Below are 20,779 nucleotides of genomic sequence, written 5' to 3' on the forward strand. Positions count from 1 at the left end.
GATAATTGATATGTACAGTACAAAGAACGATGAAGGAATAAAATCTGAACACTCCAATCTGCAAGAAGCTGCTGCACATTTGATAAATATTCAGACACTGAGCATCTGCCAATTAGTCAGGACATTTCCATGATCCAGAGTGATTTTCTTCCCACAGATGCTAAATGGTTGCACAGGGTATTCACACTTGATTTTCATTCTGAAGGAATAATAAATCTCTGATTCTGATTAAAAAAAAAAAAAAAGGCAAACTAATTCTACTGCAGTGGGTTCAGGGGGTGTTATGAATGTCCCAAGTCAATCAATACTGTGCAGAAATGTTCCATTTGGTAAGGAAATTTTTAGATGAATGTTTATTGAGAAGCTGCTTATAAAAGTGGCTTTTGGTAGGGACTGGAAGGAAGAGTGGAATTAAATAGGGAGGAATAGTGTTGTACCAAAATATATAAAGAAAAAAATTAAAGCTTTTCAATTAAAAAAAATTTGTATATTCAACTCACATTAGATACAGACGTGCACAACAGACAGAGCAGTTAGAAACAACAAGTACATTTACAAAGCTTTCTTTTCATGGGTAATTTCTACCAGCATTTCTGAAAGGAACCTACTAAAATGATGACCCTGTTTATAATAAAGGCGCAAAATATTGCTCTGTAGCATATTTTGAAAATAATATAAAAATAATTTCTATATTACAATTTAAACTTGGCTTGTAAAATCCCAACATAATACAGCCTTGAGTCTACAAATAGAACATACTTACAAACACCTTTGTGTTGTTTTCCTCTCATTTTTAACAATATAATATTTGAGTCATAGACACAGGAAATCCATGTGCAAATTAAAACAGGTACTAGGGTCTGTTAGTGAAATAATTTCAATTTCTGCTGTACATGTTTGGTGATCCTCCCCGGGAGCTGCCATTGCCTTAAACAAACACTCTCTGAATACACTGACAGAGACTTCAAAGACACTAAGCTGAAAAGCCACCCACAATCACAGCAGTTATTTTGCTCCTCTGGCCCTGTGTTCACTTGAGATTATTGTGGTTTTCTAACGTGGGTTTTCACCTGTGCAAAACACTCCCAGTGCTCTGAAGACCTCACTCCCTTAGGAGCTCCTACTCTACTTTCATGTCCAACTTGTGAGTGTTTTACATGGTGATGAAGCACCTGATTTAAGGCCCCCACTACTGATGGGATTCTGTCCCCAGCTTTCAGGGACAGCAGATTCAGCCCCCAGAGGCCCAAGGCTTCCCTCTGCCCCTCAGGCAAAGTTCTCATGGATTCTCCTGTTGGAAGAGTAACCTCAGGCAGCCTGTGGGGAACAAACACTGGCTGAAGGCTCAGGCCTTGAGCAAAACCATTCCTGCTTTTCCTTAACCCCTTCTGGAAGCTTCTGAAAAGGAGCAGCCTCCCTGCAGCGAGGGGGACTGCTCAGCTTGGGGAAGTTGAGCACCAGTGGAACTGTTTTGTTTGCAGAATTGGAGAGTTGGAGGGCAGTAATTTGTCAGATCTGTGCTGTGCATTTTTTGATATCTACACATTCATCACACGAGGAGTAGATGCCCCTGAACGTGCCCCTGCCCACGGCCTGACCTGCCCCAGATGGCCACGGGTCTCCTCAGTGCCTTCTGCACCAACACTGCTCCCACCAGCAGAGTTCCTTCAGGAAAGAGGACTCTGGAGACTTCACTTGGCCTACTTAGACTTCTTAAGGAATAAGCAACACAAAACTTTTCAAGTACAGCATCTTTCTTTCACTGATGCCCTTAATGTTACCTTTGACTTAAGGAGAAGCAACGAATTGCTAAAGAAAGGTGGGACAATATTTCCATTGCATTCATAAAGTTGATCAATTGTTTTAAAATCCAAAATATCTGAAGTTACTTTTTATCATCTACAAGACTTGCTTCTGAAAGAGCTGCTTGTTATTCAGACACTACAACTGATACCCACCTCTGCAAATATACTTGTAAAGTCTAGCAATGGTTCATTAACTCCTTATAAAGCATTTTAAATGGAACTTTAATATAAAGTGTGACTGAAACCCATCATGTATCACAGGCATCCTCTGTTACAGACCTTTGTATCAGAGTTTATGAACAAACTAAAAGAATTGCCCTTTTTACATTAGAAAAATTGCACATTCACACATTAAAAGAATTCCAACTTCCTCCAAACAAACTAAAAGAATTGCCCTTCTTACATTAGAAAAATTGCACATTCACACATTAAAAGAATTCCAACTTCCTCCAAACAAACTAAAAGAATTGCCCTTCTTACATTAGAAAAATTGCACATTCACACATTAAAAGAATTCCAACTTCCTCCAACCTAAACATCTCCTGGTGGTTTTGGATCTATTCTGGGAAGGTGTAACCTACCCAGTATTTAGTCTGCACTTCTGAAATGCAGACAACAGTGCTAAATGTTGAATCACTATCAAGGAGAAAGGGGGAAAAGAGCACATTCAAATGCCAAAATCTGTGTGTGTGTTGCAGCCACTTGAGCTACCAGAAGAAACGAGAAGGGCCCCCAGAGCAAACCTGGTTTCTGTGCAGCTGGGACTGGGAGGGAACTCTGCACCTCTGGAGGTACAGGGGGCACAGAGCAGGCACAGAAAGGACTCTACCTTCAACTGGCAGGAAAAATAAACCAAAAAAACCCTGTCCAAGGATAGCATCCAGTGCAACAAAAAAATACATATGAGGATTATTCCCCCTCACACAGCTGAGGAATGACACAATTTCTCTCAGTGCTGGTGAATGCAACTCATGAGCAGTTGGGAATTCTCTCCAGAAAAATAGGTAGAAAATTTCCTTTTATAGCTGGAAATTTCTTTAAATGGGATAACCACTCCTTCAGGAGGAGGGACCATTCCTGCATGTTTGGACTGTTCAATGCCAACTGTGGCATTATGCAGGTAACTGTCCCAAACAGCTCAGAAATAACAAGAAGAACCCCTGCCCCCTCAGTGTGACTTATCCAGAAAAAATGACAACTACCAGGAAATTAGGGGTAGATTTTAACTGGCATTGCAGGCCTGCAACTTCTTTTCAACATCAGATGTTAAGGGACAAGAGAACTGTGGGATATTTGAAGAGAGTTCTAAAAGAAAACTCCAATTAGAAAATTATTCAAAGATATTCCAAGAAAAGGATTCTGAGGAACCAGGCACAACTAAAAGGGGTTCTGGAAGTATTTCATATAACAGGTATTCTAAAATGAGCAGTCCAGTGGTGGTAAATATTTCTGAAAGTACCTGAGTGTCCTGAGGATGATAATGAACACTCGAGTTTGGCATCCTGTGACAAGCCTGTGATTATTCAGAAAACCAATTAATTTTTCAAAACAATCCAACATACAGGTACAATCTACTCAATAATTTAGAACAGTGTACTTTACCCACATGCTGACCAGTTGTGAATCCCTTTCTTTTGTGAGCAGAAGATCTTAAAAACACACTATAGAAACAAATCCTTTGAAAAAAATGAGAAATAGCAAATTCTCATTGTAATTGCTTACTTTTATGTGTGTGATGTTTTTTTCCCCATTCACAAAGGATATAACTCAGTTAAATACATGGGCTGGTATGGTTTGCTGCTTATATAATATTTCTTAAGCACAACTTTACATAGAAGTGATTCTCAGAGTATCAAATGCTACTCCTACTCTAATGCCCTAAGAATTCTTACATATTTCTGGGGTTTGTGAACTTTTATCCTGCCAGTTTTCTCTGTCTCTGCAGCAAAACCAATCAAGTGCAATATTTGATTTCTTTTAACACGACCTGGCTTGTTTTAGCCCAATGTGCAATCCCAGTTTTCTTTGACAATTAGATGTCCTCACAGCAGCAAACCAAGACAGGGCTCTGCTTACCTACCAGTGTGTGCACCTGGAGACTGGGGTTTAAATGTGCTTACCTTAAGGACAGAAGTCACACCAGTATTTCCCTTTCAGGAAGGAATGCAAGCTCAGTAAGGCTCAGTCTATGCTCAGCAAGGAATATGAAGTACAGGGCTGGATTCATGGCTTAACATGGCAAAAGACCCTCACTTTTAGGAGTGGTTAAGGGATTTACTTTGAAACCTCCCATTCAGCAGGAAACCTAAAAATATGGTCAGTTTGGAGTATGTGCTCAGTTCCACCAGTGCCAGTGGGACATTAGGAAAGGCTTCTCCTCAAAGCCAGCACGTGGCAGCAGAAGTTGGTGCCTCTTGTTTTGAAGGTGACTTTAGGCTTGGTTTCAGGGTTAATCAGGACTAACACTATGCAAGTGAAATGGTGCCACTGATGTCAAGAGGGAAAACTGAGGTACAGCACAAAAAGAATCAGAAACAAAGACTCTTTCCTGTGTGGGCCAGAAAAATGCTATTCCATAGTGAGAAGGTAGAACTCACGTTCTGCACCTTTGGGTGGCAGAGTAAGTCCTGAAGTCCTGTTGGTGGGAAATTAAAAAAGCCCCATTCCTAAGCAGGGAGTAAATGAGCCTTTGTTTACAGAGGAACAACATCACAGAGCTCTGGGTACTACATTGATGGTGGAGGGGAGCAAAACCAGCCAAGTCAAGAAAACCATCTCATGTCATTCATCTCCATCACCCACAACTGCAGGGTCTGCTTGAACAGAAATGCTTCTAGGAGCAAAGTTTCATCTTCAAAAGTATTGCAAATGCTTCTGTAAATATTTGGAGATGAGGCTTGTGCAAATCTGTGCTGGGAGCTGCCATTCCTGCTGGAGGGATTTCCCAGCCATCTGGGGACCTCCTGGGGGGAGCTGACTCTCTATGGGAGAGGCCTTGGAAATAGGAGGAGCCAACAGGCTTCAAGAAAGGCTCAAGTAGTCAGGCTGGCACTAATTATCCCTCAGCAATGTTGAGAAATGAATAAATAAATAATGAATAGGTTCATGCACCAGCTAAGGGAATAAATTGATGCATTACATTTGTTTTGCCAAGCAGTTCATTCAGATCTAAAATGATCCTAAACTTCCTACTGGTCATCAAATCTTCCAAATCTCATAAAAGTTTTATATTGTCATTTTATTTTAATATTTATCTGCATTTTACCAGCAATGAAAATATTTTTGAAATTCAAGTGCTCAAAACTCTACTATGTGGGGGGTTTGGGACATGAAGTCTTGAAAGTCATAATGAATGTTTTTATAAAACCTGCTTAAAAATTCAGTGCAAATAAAAGTGGCTCAAATCTACCTTTTTTTTGTTGTTTTTTTTTTTTAAGGAAATGTAGAAATAATTAATAAGAACTTAAAATCAGGAAGAGCTACAGCCCTCATGAATTCAGACCTTTCACTCCCATTTCTCCAGATCATCCCATTTCAGACTGAGTACAAGCATTAGTAGCAATGCAATCTGCTGCCATGTTAAAAATGTGCAGTATGAAAAATCACAACCCTCCTGAAAAAAAAGGCTATGAAAAATTTAGGCTTTACTGAGGAAAAAATACTCTCATAATAACTTTATCATTTCAAATGTCTGCAAGGCAGACACTACCCTACCACACCACCACATCTCTGCTATGACTCTCCCCTCTCATTCTACTACCTGAGTGATGTCAGTGTAAATTCAGGCACCATTAGTAAATTTTTGACCAAACATATACACAGCACTGACAAAGGAGTAAACAACCCTTCAGCTTACCAGTATATGTAAAAAAGACACTGACAAAATGGAAAATAATACTTTTTTTATGATAAATTAATCCTATCATTTCCTCATTGCCCCGGAAAAGCGAAAAGCTAGACACTATTTACTCATCAATCCTTTATTCTTTTTTGTTTTAAGGATTCCTTTTACTGCAATCCAACACTGTTTACTTTGTAAGTAAGAAAATGGTAAAACTAAGTAGTCAGGAAGAATCCTCAATGCCTGTGTCCCTTGCTGTCCCTCTCCCTGCGCTTTAGCTCCTCTTTGTAGCAGTAGGAACAGTAATTGTCAGTCTCAGGCCGCCCATAAAAGGAGCAGTTCTCCTTCTTGCAGCGGTTCTGCTGGATGGAATAGATTGGGCAAACTGTGCTTCTGCCTTGGTTTTTCTCGTTGTTCAGCCAGGTCTGAGGGGCATCCTCGTCAGCGAACTCCAGGCAGTCTCTGATGTCCCCGGTGTGGAACCCGTTGGTGTATGTCTGGGACTTGGGCTCGGTGGGCATGGCGTAGCTCAGCGACTCCACCGTGTTCACCGTGCGGATCCCCGAGAGCCGCGCCGGGCTGTAGCTCTGCGACGACAGCGACCTGTTCTGCTGTGGGTACGTGGCACAGGTTTTCAGGGTGCCCACCACTGGCTTGTAGGTGTCGTCTTGGAAGCTCGATGGCTTGGAGTTGACATCATGCAGATGGATGACGCTTTGCCTTTGAACGGGGGGAGTATGGCTATAGTGGGCAGAGACTGGGATGGGGCCACTTCTCTTGGCGCCGTTACTGGGCGAGGAGAAGGCCCCGGGAGTGGGACTAGTGCGATCTTTAAATTTTAAAACCAGCTGAGTTGTATGGCTTTGAGGCAAGACGGGTGATGCCCTATCCTGAGGAGATGGTTCTAATTTTTCTTTTGAATATGTTTCTGGCTCCAGTTTCCTACTAGATGAGCCATTGAGCGCAGCCTTTTTCTCAGTTTCCTTTCTTTTCTGTTCCTGCTCTGCATTGAAACGCTCCTGGGCACTGGTCAGGTAATAGCCAATCATCTCCTCGTGGAACTGATGCCTGTGACTGGTCAAAAGAAGGCCAGCAAAAATAAACTTTCGTTCACCCTGCATGGCAGCTCTCAAAATATTTAGGCTGAGTTTCACATCGGTGCTGTACTTCCAGGGGTCAGCCTGCTTGTCAGAGAAGGGTTTAGTGTTCCCCTTGTCAATGGGTGAGCTGCTGGCCCTGTCAGTCGGGGATGGGGTGGTCTTCTCAGATGGAGACGTGCTCGCAGACTGCCCAGACTCCTCTTTGCTCCCTTTTCGAGACTTCGACTTCTTCTCTTTGACTTTCTCTACCGTGTCCCCATTTTTTCCGTTCCCTGAATTGGCTCTGCTCATTTTGCCGTGCACCAGGCCTCCAAGACCACCCATGTTCTTTTTCAGTTTAATTCCCAGGGTTTTACTGAGGCTTCCTATTTTATTGGCAACTGAATCCGTCCTGGTTTTGTCTTTATCTTTCCTTTGTTTGTCCTTTTCTTTTTCTTTACTGTTTTTGCCATTATTGCCATTGGAATTACTACAGATGGAATCTCGGTCCGAGTCCATGGAGTCAGCCAGAGACTGCACGTCTTCCCCAGCTGAAGCTGTAGGGGATTCTGGTTGAGCCAAAGGGGCCTGTTATGGAAAAGCAATTATAATTAGATACAGAAAAATCAGTTTTATGCAGGAACCGGTGCAAAAAAAAATCCCCCAAATTCAAGACGCATTTTGACAGTGATTTTAAATACAGTTTTAAATTTATCCACTGACATCTTTGACTGGTTTCTTCACCAAATAAAGCTTATTTTGCTGTGCTTCCTATGTATCTTGCTTGTTCCCACAGTAGCTTTTGGCTCATTTTGAGCACGTTTGTGGAACAGAGGTCAGGCCCTGAGAGCTGTGTGAATCAGTGTGAGTCAGGCAGAGGAGCTGTGGCACAGCCCCCCTGAGGGAGCAGATGCCACCACAGGGACTGGCCACTCCACAGGCAGCATCTCCACTGAGGCTGTCCCTGAGCCAGCAGGGAGAGACAGGAGCTGCTGACACCATGATGGAAGGAAAGGAAGTGCTGCAGAAAGCTGTGAGGGGGATACAGCACACAAACCTGCCTGCAGCAATATTGCAAAATTCATTAAGTCCAAAACTCAACTTATTTAAATTGACTTTTTCATTGTTCAGGTCTCTGCTGCATGAAAATCAAAGGTACAATGCACCAGAGCTAAACATCTCACCTGAAATATTAAACATTAAACTTAAGCAAGTAAGCTGGGGAATACAGTGATGGGTATTTATGCTTATTGGAAATGCAGTGCAGATACAGCTGGTGTCACAAATCCGAGTTCCACTTGGTGTTTTAGGTAACATGATAACACATCTTTCTTGCAAATGCAGTAACATGGGTCCTGGGGTACATTAAAACAGGACTCTGGTTATTTACTCCTGCAAAACTAAGTCTTGCTTTCAGGCACCACAAAGCTAAAATCTGCCAGAGATAAATATGAACCACGTAACTAACCCCAAGGACTCAGGGAGGGGTGAGCACTGCAGATGTATATACTTCTGGTATAGAAATACCTGCCTGTTTCTTGTCCCTGGGTACTCACATGCCCTCTGTGTCTCAGGGATCCCTGGGCACCCACCTGAGCTGGGAGCAGAGGTGGCAGTGACTGTGTGAGCAGGGACAGGTGACTCAGGTTCCACAGCTTTCAGACTCACCACTTACAACTACAGGACCGTTTTGTCTCTCCTTTTTCTGATGTGGTAGTGACTACTGGTAAAACTGGAGAAAAATGGATTTTTGCCCTCTTGCAGCTGATTAAATGCTTTCTCCTCTTGTGTTTTGTTCCCCATCTGTGTAGGCTGCCTAAAGCATCTCCATCCTCTCCTAGCAACCTTTTGCCTCCAGACTAACCCCTCCATATATTCAATGCAATTTGCAGAGAAATTTGCAGCTGAAGAGGTGCCAGCTGGGCATGGTGCTAAAATAGCTCTGTGAAGGAGCCAGCCTCCTGTTCAGGGCCAGTCTGGGGCCTTTTGTCAGCCACTCCAAACTGGGAGCTGTCCAGAGGTGCAAATGCATTCTCAGAAAGAGAAAGCAGTGAATTGGTGACTCAACAGTGGTATTAGGAGAGCAAGCCAAAGTTCTGAGAAAACAATGGTGAGAAAAGGTTTCTTTGAACTACACAGACTACTGAAATATGTAACAGAAAGATTAAGATAGAAAATACATTTCAGAAAAAAATACATAAGAACAGTGTTATTAAAACACATGAGCAGATACATCTATAGACCTGCCTGTGGTGTCAGTGAGCCATGAGGGACTGGCCCCTGCTGCTGGGACATTCAGGTGTTTCCAGGCAGTCCTCCCTACACAACATCCTCCCCTGCCTTGGATCTCTCATGGTTGAGGAGAGGAGAGAGGAGTTTGACCTTACCCGTGTCTCGGATGGGATGCGTATCCACGTTACATTCATGTAGCTGTGCAGAAGATTAAGCTTTGCCTCAAGAGACAGAATTAAACTAAAGATGAAAAAAAGAAAGGAACAAACAGTCAAGAGCCTGAAAGAAAAAGCAATACTTCCTAACAGGGAGAGAGGTAACAGTAGCCTGAATTGTGACCACCAGCTGGAGACCCCCCCATGTGTTCTACCACGTAACCAGAGAACAAGAACAAAGCCCTCACAGCTCTCCCAAAACTCCAACCAGGTACAGCTCAAGACATTTTACTGCTCAACACTGAAGTTACAGAAAGGTCTTACTTGGCCAGTCTGGTGTTATCATTGTCATCTTTTCCCCACTCCCAGTCTTTCCCAGGATCGACCGCAAAGTGCAAAGGCAGTAACTTGTGTTCAGAGTCAGTCAGGGGGATCACCGCTGAAGCAGAGAAGAAACAAGGGTTGGGGTGGGGGGAACAAAAATGACAAAAAGAAGAAAAGACTCAGCTGTGACAAGCAGAACTGCTGCTTCAGGAAGGGCAGAATGTGAGTGTGCTGCAGAATTGCCTCATCAGAGCACCTCAAATGATTTATACCGGGCTCCATTTCCCTGTTCTCATGTTTGTGCAGTAGAAGAGGAGGGGGGAGGTTAATACACTAATTGCTCCTGGAGTCAGTGACAGTCACCTGTGGAGGAGGGGAGACCTCTGACAGAACATACCCATTCTGTAATGCACAATAAACATTTCCTGGAGACAGAGTCATTAGAATACCAGAGAGCAATAAAAAGTTGCAATATTCCTGCCTGTCTCTCAGAATCACAGATTCACATACTTGGTAATCATTTTGGCTTTTCAGTTTGGTACCTTTTTGTTTTGCACTGTCAAAGAAATAAAAATATATTGGTATCAGTAGTAAGAAACAAAAGGCAGTTACAGCAATTTTGAACTCAAACTGTGAATTAATGCAATTGAAGAGCATAAATCAACATATATGTGGGTTAAAAGGTCAGTGTCAGGCCTGTCCTGAGTGCAGTGAAAAGACCACAAGTACTGCTATATCCCAGCATAGCAGTTCTGGCTCTTCTGTTCTTTGCCCTGAGCTCTGCCTTCTGACACCTCTCTATACTCAGCATGCAGGGTCCCCACACTCCATTGTTACTGAGTGTCATTCATCACCAGCAAGAAATGAAGAGAAAAACAGTCAGCTTTAATTAAAGCCACCAATCTGCTTTCTTTTCATTAGGAAAACAGGCAAAAGCTTTTGAGGACCTAGGTAGGATCATAGAATCATAGAATGAACTGGGTTTTAAGAGACGTCCAAGATCAAGTCCAACCCTCGATCTAACACCACTGTGACTACTAGATCATGGCACTAAGTGTCTAATCTTAAAAACCTCCAGGTATGGAGAATCCACCACCTCTCTGGGCAGCCCATTCCAATATCTGGTTACTCTCTCTGTAAAGAATTTCTTTCTAATAACCCACCTAAACCTCCCCTGGTAGAGCTTAGGCCTGTGCCCTTTTGTCCTACTGCTGGTTGCCTGGGAGAAGAGATCAACCCCCACCTGGCTGCAACATCCCTTCAGGGAGTTGTAGAGAGTGATGAGCTCTCCCCTGAGCCTCCTCTTCTCCAGGCTGAACACCCCCAGCTCCCTCAGCCTCTCCCCACAGCACTTGTGCTCCAGTCCCTTCTCCAGCCTCGTTGCTCTTCTCTGGCCCTGCTCCAGCCCCTCAATCTCTTTCCTCAACTGAGGGGCCCAGAACTGAACACAACACTCAAGGTGTGGCCTCCCCAAGGCAGAGTCCAGGGGAAGGGTCACTGCTCTGGGCCTGCTGGCCACGCTAGTTTGGATCCATGCCAGGATCCCATTGGCCTTCTTGGCCACCTGGGCACACACTGGCTCATGTTCAGCCTCCTGTTAACCCAAACCCCCAGTCCCCTTTCCTCAGCATAGTGCAGTTCACTGCTGCTCCTCTGACAACCAATCAAGGAAATTAATTTTCTACACTAGAACCCTTAAAACCTTCACCAAGATATTCATTCAAGTCAAGGGACAAAAAACCTGGAGGAATCACCCAAACACCATGGCACTCAATTACTGGAACCTAATTGCACTGATTATACTTTCTGCAGTTCAGAAATCACACACTGTCAAAACAAACGTAGAGGAGTTTTGGTCCAATGCTCTTCCTCACCCAGCAGAGTTCCCAGCAATTCTATGTGTGCAGTGGCTGCAGGTGGGGAGGTCTGAGCTGTTCAGCCTCCCAGGTCTGTACCCAGGTCTGAGCTATTCAGCCCCCAGGTCTGTACCCAGGTCTGTGCTGTTCAGCCCCCCCCCCCCAGGTCTGTACCCAGGTCTGAGCTGTTCAGCCCCCCAGGTTTGTAGCGAGATCTGAGCTGTTTGGCCCCCCAGGTTTATAGCCAGGTCTGTGCTATTCAGCCCCCAGGTTTGTACCCAGGTCTGAGCTGTTCAGCCCCCAGGTTTGTACACCCAGGTCTGAGCTGTTCAGCCCCCCAGGTTTGTACACCCAGGTCTGAGCTGTTCAGCCTCCCAGGTCTGTACCCAGGTCTGTGCTGTTCAGCCCCGCGCCAGGTCTGTACCCAGGTCTGTGCTGTTCAGCCCCGCGCCAGGTCTGTACCCAGGTCTGTGCTGTTCAGCCCCGCGCCAGGTCTGAACCCAGGTCTGAGCTGTTCAGCCCCCAGGTTTGTACCCAGGTCTGAGCTGTTCAGCACCCCCAGGTTTGTACCCAGGTCTGAGCTGTTCAGCCCCAAGTTTTGTACCCAGGTCTGTGCTGTTCAGCACCCCCAGGTTTGTACCCAGGTCTGAGCTGTTCAGCCCCAAGTTTTGTACCCAGGTCTGTGCTGTTCAGCACCCCCAGGTTTGTACCCAGGTCTGAGCTGTTCAGCACCCCCAGGTTTGTACCCAGGTCTGAGCTGTTCAGCCCCAAGTTTTGTACCCAGGTCTGTGCTGTTCAGCCCCAAGTTTTGTACCCAGGTCTGAGCTGTTCAGCCCCAAGTTTTGTACCCAGGTCTGTGCTGTTCAGCCCCAAGTTTTGTACCCAGGTCTGAGCTGTTCAGCCCCAAGTTTTGTACCCAGGTCTGTGCTGTTCAGCACCCTCAGGTTTATACCCAGGTCTGAGCTGTTCAGCACCCCCAGGTTTGTACCCAGGTCTGTGCTGTTCAGCACCCCCAGGTTTGTACCCAGGTCTGAGCTGTTCAGCCCCGAGGTTTGTACCCAGGTCTGTGCTGTTCAGCACCCCCAGGTTTGTACCCAGGTCTGAGCTGTTCAGCCCCCCATGTTTGTACACCCAGGTCTGAGCTGTTCAGCCCCCAGGTTTGTACCCAGGTCTGAGCTGTTCAGCCCCCAGGTTTGTACCCAGGTCGGTGCTGTTCAGCCCCCCATGTTTGTACACCCAGGTCTGAGCTGTTCAGCCCCCAGGTTTGTACCGAGATCTGAGCTGTTCAGCCCCCAGGTTTGTACCCAGGTCTGAGCTGTTCAGCCCCCCAGGTTTGTACCCAGGTCTGAGCTGTTCAGCCCCCAGGTTTGTACACCCAGGTCTGAGCTGTTCAGCCCCCCAGGTTTATACTCAGGTCTGAGCTGTTCAGCTCCCAGGTTTGTACCCAGGTCTGTGCTGTTCAGCACCCCCAGGTTCGTACCCAGTTCTGAGCTGTTCAGCCCCCCAGGTTTCTACCCAGGTCTGTGCTGTTCAGCCCCCAGGTTTGTACCCAGGTCTGAGCTGTTCAGCACCCCCAGGTTCGTACCCAGTTCTGAGCTGTTCAGCACCCCCAGGTTTGTACCCAGGTCTGAGCTGTTCAGCCCCCAGGTTTGTACCCAGGTCTGAGCTGTTCAGCACCCCAGGTTTGTACCCAGGTCTGAGCTGTTCAGCACCCCCAGGTTTGTACCCAGGTCTGAGCTGTTCAGCACCCCAGGTTTGTACCCAGGTCTGAGCTGTTCAGCACCCTCAGGTTTGTACCCAGGTCTGAGCTGTTCAGCACCCCAGGTTTGTACCCAGGTCTGAGCTGTTCAGCACCCCCAGGTTTGTACCCAGGTCTGAGCTGTTCAGCCCCCCAGGTTTGTACCCAGGTCTGAGCTGTTCAGCACCCCCAGGTTTGTACCCAGTTCTGAGCTGTTCAGCACTCTCAGGTTTGTACCCAGGTCTGTGCTGTTCAGCACCCCCAGGTTCGTACCCAGTTCTGAGCTGTTCAGCACCCCAGGTTTGTACCCAGTTCTGAGCTGTTCAGCCCCCTCCACCTTTGCACGGCCGCAGAAGGCGCAGCAGCCCCGAACTCGCCCCAAGCCCGCGGAGCCGCCGCCCCCTGGCGCTCAGTGCGGGAACTGCTCCCGCTCCAGCCGCGCATCCAGCCGGGAAGCGGCACAGCCCGGCCCGGCCGCGCATCCCGCTGGCCACACGCACGGACACTCACACTGCAGGGCAATTTGGCTCCTCAAAGAAACTCGGTGGGAATACGCAGCGAATCTGTGTCTGCAGCTCGACATACACAGTACAGCAAGTTCCTGGAGCACAGGAACGTAACACCAGGTGAGGCAATTGAAGGCACCTCCTCACACTCACTTGGGTAATAGGAGGGCTTACCCTGCTGCATTCAGTGAAATCACTGCAACAAAGAGGCTGGAGTACCAGAAAACAATTAACGTGCTTCCCATTCTGCCAATTAACTGGATTACCAGCAGGCACTGACTGGGCTGACAGCTGACCTTGCAGTGCAGCACCTCAGTCATTTAGAGCATGAAGGCAATTTAGGAAAGGGCATTGTAAGTTCACAGCACAACAGTTCAGTTCTGATAGCACCGGGTACAGAGAACTGGGAATGGGATCCCAGGGAGGGGATGTTGGAAATCCTGCACCAAAGAACTGCCAGAGAGTTGAAACAGTCTCTTTGGAATGGAAAGTTCAAAAAGTAAACATGAGGTTCTTTTCTAAGGGCAGCGTGAAAATAAACCATTTTCACATAGTTCAATAATAATAATTCTTTATAAACAAATGTTAAAAAAATTTTTTTAAGATCACTGTTATTACTGATACTGAAAATACAGCTATTAAAATGCTTAGTGATACTTCATTCTATTAAAATACAATATTAAGTACAAAGCAAAGTTCGTCTACAGCACATCACCATTGTCTTAACTACTGTACACATTCTGTGTCTCCACCTTCACACAGAAATGACTGTTACTCCAAGTTCAGTGGTGACTGTACCCTCATTCTAAAGTTTAGTCTGAGGCTGGCAGGAAGCACTGCTGTCTTCATGCAAAATATCTGCTAAAGTAAGAGAGTTTCAAAATTCTGTCTTCACTGCAAGAGACTTCCTTTCTCAGGGAGCTCTGTTTGATAGCCAGGGTTTCCTGTAGGATTCCCCACATTCCTGACAGAAAAGTAGTTTTATCTCATAACTTCAAGCAGGATCCCTCACATCAATTTGTACAGCAAAGCCCTCAGACTGCAGCACCTCCCTGAGGCTCAGCTACATCACAGTTTGCAGCTTTGGTGCAGTGTGTGGTTACACCCAGCCTTGGACACCCTCTAGCTGGAGCCACTGTTTGGAACACAGCCTGCAAACCCCAACACCAACACATGGGATACTCGACAAGTAGTTCATCCAGGGCAGTTCAAGACATACAGTGAAGACTTCCCTGCCATTCCTCGGCTGGGTGTCCTGCCTTCTGTGCTGTGAAGGAAGTCACAGTGTTTCCCAGCATTCATTTTCATGCCTTAAGTGTCATAATTCATCTTATAAAAAGAACAACACTTTCTTTCTGAAAGGGTTAGTAAACTAAACTGGTGCCACTGCCACACTGCTGTTCAATACCACCCTCACACCTCCTCCTGCACTCACACAGAGCACAGCACTGTGGGAAGCTCCAAGTTCAAGCAAGCAGCCTTGGGGGCAGCTGACAGCCAGTCTGTGTTTCCATCAACAAAGATACCAAACGTCTGCATCAATAGAGCTGTATGAATGTAAAAATATTTATAGGGTTTTAATCAGACATTGGATTTCAAAACAAGAGGCCCTCTGGCCACCATCCGAATGCCAGCTGTGTGCTGGTAAAAAGGAGACACATCCAAATGTGTTTTAAAGCCTCTCCAGACAAGAGGATATTAGCACGGTTGCTCTTTATATACATTTATAGTAACATTCTAATTGATCTGTTCCAGGACTCTCTGCCAAAGCAGAACTTCAGGCATTCATGTCAGTATTGATTTGACTGTACATATTTCTCAAATATAGGCCATATTATCTCCTCCACAAGAGAGCTGATCAGCAGCTTAAACTCATGTGTATGTACAGGCAATAGTTCAGACAGCTCCAGGTGCTGCTCCTGACACCTGCTTACATAGTTAGAGCATAAATACTGCAGCTTATGACTGGCCTGGCTCAACAAGATGCTCCTTTTAAGAAGGTGTAGCTCTGAGCTACATTCTGACAGTTCAAAACCTGGCCATGCACTGTGGCACCTGTGCCACTTCCTGACACATTTAACAACCATGGCTCTGCCTGCCCATGTGCCAAAGCTGCCACAGCATCACTCTGCTGGCAAGGTCCAAACCCAGGCACTGCTGGAGCATCCTGGTGCCAACCTACTCCCTGACACAGCACAGAGAACAAGAGGAATGCTGTGGTTGCTGTTGGGCAGCTGTGGTCTCTGACAGCAACCAGCCTGGCAGCTGAAAGCTGAAGCATTCCCTGCATCCCAGACTAAATGCCAAAGGCTCTCAGCTGCTCCATGGAACTGGATGGAGCCTGTGTGTACAAGACCCTGCAGTAAGACAGGTACAGCTGGATCACAAAAAGCAAATACTACTTTGATTCATTGTCCCTTGTAATTAGCCTGGATGAACTTATACATGAAAGCCCAGTAATTAAAGTTTCTGATGCTGTGCTGGATATTTGGTGGGTTTTCTCTCCTAGCACCTTTCTGGCAGGTATGTGGGTATAGGAAAATCCTACAGGATTAGGGATATTTAACATTGTTCCTAGCACTTGTGGGAGAAATCAAAAATGGGACCTGGTTATCAAACCCAAGATCTTGCACTGTGCAATTAACAGGAATAAAGGGTTTGTAAGAAATTAATTATATTTCAGTGGGTGATCCCAAGGTGAGCAGCAGACACTGAGAGGGAGGGGCAGAGCAGCTGAACAGGAGTTTCCCTCAGTACCTTTTGTCAATCCCATCACTCAGAGGGCACCATAGCAAAAGGTTGGGTGGGTGGCAGTCCCCCTGCCTGCAGAGTTACTGAAGAGAGTTCAGTTTTGTGTATTTAACTATTTACACACAGAGGCTCTTGTGAGACCTGAGATAATGAGGCCTTGTATGAGGGCACATAGATGTGCCTGAAATAAATGAGGTTTCTGTCACACTGCTGATAGTATTCTGATCCCAACTGTTAGGAAGGAAGAAATGGACTCCACCTACTCCAGAAATTGTCTTGTTTCTGGCATGGAGGCATATTCTACAAGACAAGTCTACAGTGTATCATCAGCAACCAACAACAGTGAGACCATGCCCTGAAAAAGGTTCTCCAAAACACTGTCAACATCCATATCACATTATTGCACTGAAAGGAGATGAGTTTGCTTTGCAGAGTTTCATTTCTCACAAGGTGTTTCACATCATCCCCCAGTGCTTTCTGATGTGAAAGCATTTTCCTAAGGGCTGTTCTTTGCCACACTGAGGGCTGGGAGAGAGTTCAGTGTCCCAGCACACAATGCCAAGGCCAGAGCTATTGCCCAGCACCTGCCTACAAATCCCTCAAACAGTGATGTGCCAGGGAAGGCTGAAGAGCTGCACTGGACTGACTTTTCCCACTGAATACCTGACATCTTCATTTTGGTCTTATGGCTCTGCCTCCCCTTGATCAGCACAAGGTTTGCAAATACCACGTGCAATCCTTGGTAGAGTTTCCCATCTCACACAACCTCATGCAAAAAGCTTTCCACTCCTCCCAAGAAGGATGCCTTAAACCAGATGTCAGAGTCTTGCATGAAGATGTTACAGCAAAATCTGCTGCTCAGGAGTTCCTTTCTTGTCCTTTGCATGATTTTAGTGAACACCTTTCTCTCTGCTCTGCAGAGGTGCAGCACTGCTGACTGTCTCATGAGTGTGGGAAATAAACACATCCAAAATCAGATGGAATGCACACAGGGTTAGGGAATCAAGTGACAGACATTTAGGTGCCTCTGGGCTACTCTCTAGGAAGGAGGATAAAGTGAAATTGCCTCAGGAGATCTCAACAACCAGCACACATTCCTATTTACTTTAGAGCTATAGGCATTCATAAGGGATTTAAAACACCTCTGAAATATCAGGGAAAAAAAAGACTCATAACTAAAAGCAAAACTCCAATGAATTTTTCTAAAGCTTCACCATGTTTTTGGCAAAACACTTTTCCCTTCCCCACAGATGGGAGTTCATCTCACAGCTTTCTACTTTTAAGCTAACAGGTCTAACAAATAAGGCCTCCTGGGCCACTGATGCTGGGACAGATCTAATCCTGAAGCTTTTGTCATTCCCAATCCTATATCCAGGAAGCTCCAACTTGACACAGAAGTACCAGGTCAGGCTTTGTTGTCACTGCTCCAAAGCAAAACAGAAGACAGCGAAGTAAAAACATTTAATCTAAATGTTTTAAAATGAGAAAAGTGCATTTGGCACACTATGAGAGATTTTTTTTTCCCCATTTCATGAGTTTTTAATAATAATCTGACTCACACTTAAGCTTCTAAACATGTTATAACCCAAACTAACAAAGGCCTTCAAGGTCCCAGAGGCACAGTAGGTAACTATGGTTATACCTGTCCACACATGGAGCTACTGACAGAGAGGGTGTAGGTGCCACAGTGACAGCACATGGGTTAGGACTGAGGAGTTTGTGGCTTCCAGGCTTGGGATTAGACTACTGAGTGTGCAGCAATAGAATTTAGTGAGTATTGTCTCCTTTCTGATAGATAAATACACCTACAGGTAGAAGAAAGTACTTTGTGCATTGTATTCACCAGACATCCTGGTGTTGTTGTGTTTATACCATACCTTGTTCTCTCTGTTGGTCTTTTTGTTCCATGGAAACAAGAGCAGAGAAATGGGCCTGATCATAGGCCAGCACAAGAGGTGAGCAATGGCATCTGTTGGGGAGAACTTCCAGGGGCAAATAAATTCCTCCGAAAGGTATCGGTGCAAACGCTGCAAAGGGAAAGGACATCTTTTAATCATGTGAAGGAACAGGCAATAATTATGTATGTAACACTTGTTCTGAAGTGTCTTCAGAGCTCCACGACAGGAGCCTGAAGCAGAGTAATCAGTGCAGAAAAGAGTAATAACAACAGGTAAAATTTCGTTACAAACCACTATGAACAATAATGAAAATCTTCTGCTCTGTCAGAATTTTCCTTGCTCTAATTGTTTACTGGTAAAGTTATTAAGGTCTTATAACAAAATCTCACAGATTTACACCTTCCTGTAAGGCTTCTAAATAGATGGGTATTTTCTAATAATCCTCAGTAAATGCACTCTCAGCTCTCTTGGCAACCAGCTCTGCTCGTGCCTTCCATTAACAGAGTTCTGTAAGAAACTTCACAAATGTGTTTATAATGCACACATTTCATCACACACATTATATATGTATGTATATGAATGTGGATAACTATGTAGGTATGATAATGTTAAGGAAACACTCAAAAAATTCCAGGAGTGGATGAATGGGATGCTCCACCTGTAGGGGAAAAATCTTGCTTTGAAAGATTCTGCACTTGTTTCTCTCAGTGTGTTTGCTTCTGACCAATTATTTTTCCTTTTGCTACAAAGAAAATGAATATTTATTGCTGAAATATTTCCAGAGGAGTTTCCCTTGTAAGCCCATGCTGGCTGTGACCAGTGGCTTCACTGTCCTTTCAAAAACTCACAGAATAATCTAAAACCACTCGTTGTAGTTCATAATGTGAATGGAAACTGAAATTATCATTTTCTTGTGGAAGGAAATTTCTGTAAACTCCATCACTTGTTTAACATCCCCCTTTAATCAACCAAACATCCCCCTTTAATTAAGCAACACACTACCATGAATTAGTATTCTGTTAATTCATGGTAGAAAGTGAATAAGATGAATTTAATCCTCCAAGTCCTGCTCAGTGCCCAGCTGGCTACAATATCTGTGTGCTCACATGTGCAAACTGAGTAAAATTCTGGAAACTTTTGAATGAGAAGCTGCAAAGGAGTCATTAAAAATGAAAAAGCAAGATATACACATTCAAAATTCAATTTTTCAAAGTCAGGTTAGATTGATTTCTGCAGAGTTTTAACAGACACAAAAAAACCACAGCAAAATTAGAACCTTGTTAACCCAGACCAGTCAGAAAGGCATTGGGGGTCTGTAATTTGGGGGTTATTAATAGCCAAAATCTAGGATAAAAAGATTTTCAGCAGGACTTACATAATTATAGTAAAAAATACTATTATCTAACAAAAATGGATTATCATTGTGTGCTTTCTGTTCTTTTCTTGCAGGAAGAGGCAGCAGCTCTGCCAGAGACACCCAGACATGTGACTCTGGCCCTTCTGGGTGTGGCATTTGGGACTGATTCAGTTCCCAGAGCTGCTAATAAAGCTCTTACCTTCTCCCCCTGAGTCTCTCAGCATCGTGTCTGCCACTACCACGATGGGTCTTCTCAAAATGTGGGCTAAGACAAACACATGGAACTCCTCCAAGCTCTCATACACCGGATCCTCTGCGTTATCCACTCTGGAAGACACAGCATTGAGGCTGCTGAGAGCCAACCTGGGCCAAGCACTGAAACATCAGTGAGGAAACACATCCCAGCACCTGCTTCTTCTTCATGTCACTTGGATCTCTGCTCTTGTGAAACACACATTCCAATTACTGAAACAGGTAGCATAAGAAACAGGGAAAGAAAATGCATTCTAGGAAATCAAATAACAGCAACAGAGAATGTTTTCACTTGCAGACTCCACACTAGTTCAGCAGTCAGCAAAATTCTTTGCTGTCTGATATTGTGTGGTAGCCCAGCAGGAGTAGAAAGGTGATTTTTAGCCAAGCTGCTGGAGTAAATCTACTTTTGTCACAAAAAATTCACTTGACACCTTTGGCACACAGACCCTACATAGTTTTCCTAGTTCAGGCCAGGTTACCTTGGCAGTGTAAGAAACACTGAGAGCAACCTGAGTAGGAGGAATTTATCTGACAATGTTGTCTGCTTTTTTTCCTTTGATTATTACCAAAACGTTTTGTTAAGATGGGAGGAACTGGAGATTCAGTGTGAGGAACTGGAGATTCAGTGTGAGGAACTGGAGATTCAGTGTGAGGAACTGGAGATTCAGTGTGAGGAACTGGAGATTCAGTGTCCTGTGAGGTTTTCCAATGAGCTGAGTTTCACCTGCTTTCAGGGAGGCTGATCAAGCACTGAGACACCTCTCCTTCCCCATATCCTTCCTCCCATTACCCAAAGTCATCAGGAAATTTTCCCTGATGTTCAAACTACGTTCCCCATTTTGTAATCTCTTCTCCCATTCCTTACTGAACTCTTCTCTGTGGTTGCCTGTGACAGCTTTTCAGCATTTGCAGTCCATTATGTCACCCTCAGAGCAATTTTTTAGCCAAAAGGAAGTCAAGAGCATCATGTCATTGGCAAGAC

General features: G+C 44.9%; 1 protein-coding gene across 6 annotated transcripts in view; it reads right to left on the reverse strand.

Annotated features, from left to right (window-relative positions):
* Positions 1–232: 232 nt before the first annotated feature.
* Positions 233–20,779, reverse strand: part of OTUD7A (OTU deubiquitinase 7A) — a 177,035-nt gene continuing 156,488 nt past the window's right edge. For 5 of the 6 annotated variants that reach the window (XM_071567986.1, XM_071567987.1, XM_071567989.1 and 2 more), the window contains 5 exons: positions 19,742–19,869; positions 18,165–18,314; positions 9,437–9,551; positions 9,113–9,197; positions 233–7,316 (listed from right to left, as the gene is read on the reverse strand). In XM_071567986.1, the coding sequence (XP_071424087.1) occupies positions 5,883–7,316; positions 9,113–9,197; positions 9,437–9,551; positions 18,165–18,314; positions 19,742–19,869 (1,912 nt within the window). In that variant the 3' untranslated portion in view covers positions 233–5,882. The remainder of the gene's footprint in view (positions 7,317–9,112; positions 9,198–9,436; positions 9,552–18,164; positions 18,315–19,741; positions 19,870–20,779) is intronic. The other variant, XM_071567990.1, reaches the window with a different exon arrangement.

The sequence above is a fragment of the Pithys albifrons genome, chromosome 13 (assembly GCF_047495875.1).
Source record: "Pithys albifrons albifrons isolate INPA30051 chromosome 13, PitAlb_v1, whole genome shotgun sequence".
In the NCBI taxonomy this organism is placed as follows: domain Eukaryota; kingdom Metazoa; phylum Chordata; class Aves; order Passeriformes; family Thamnophilidae; genus Pithys; species Pithys albifrons.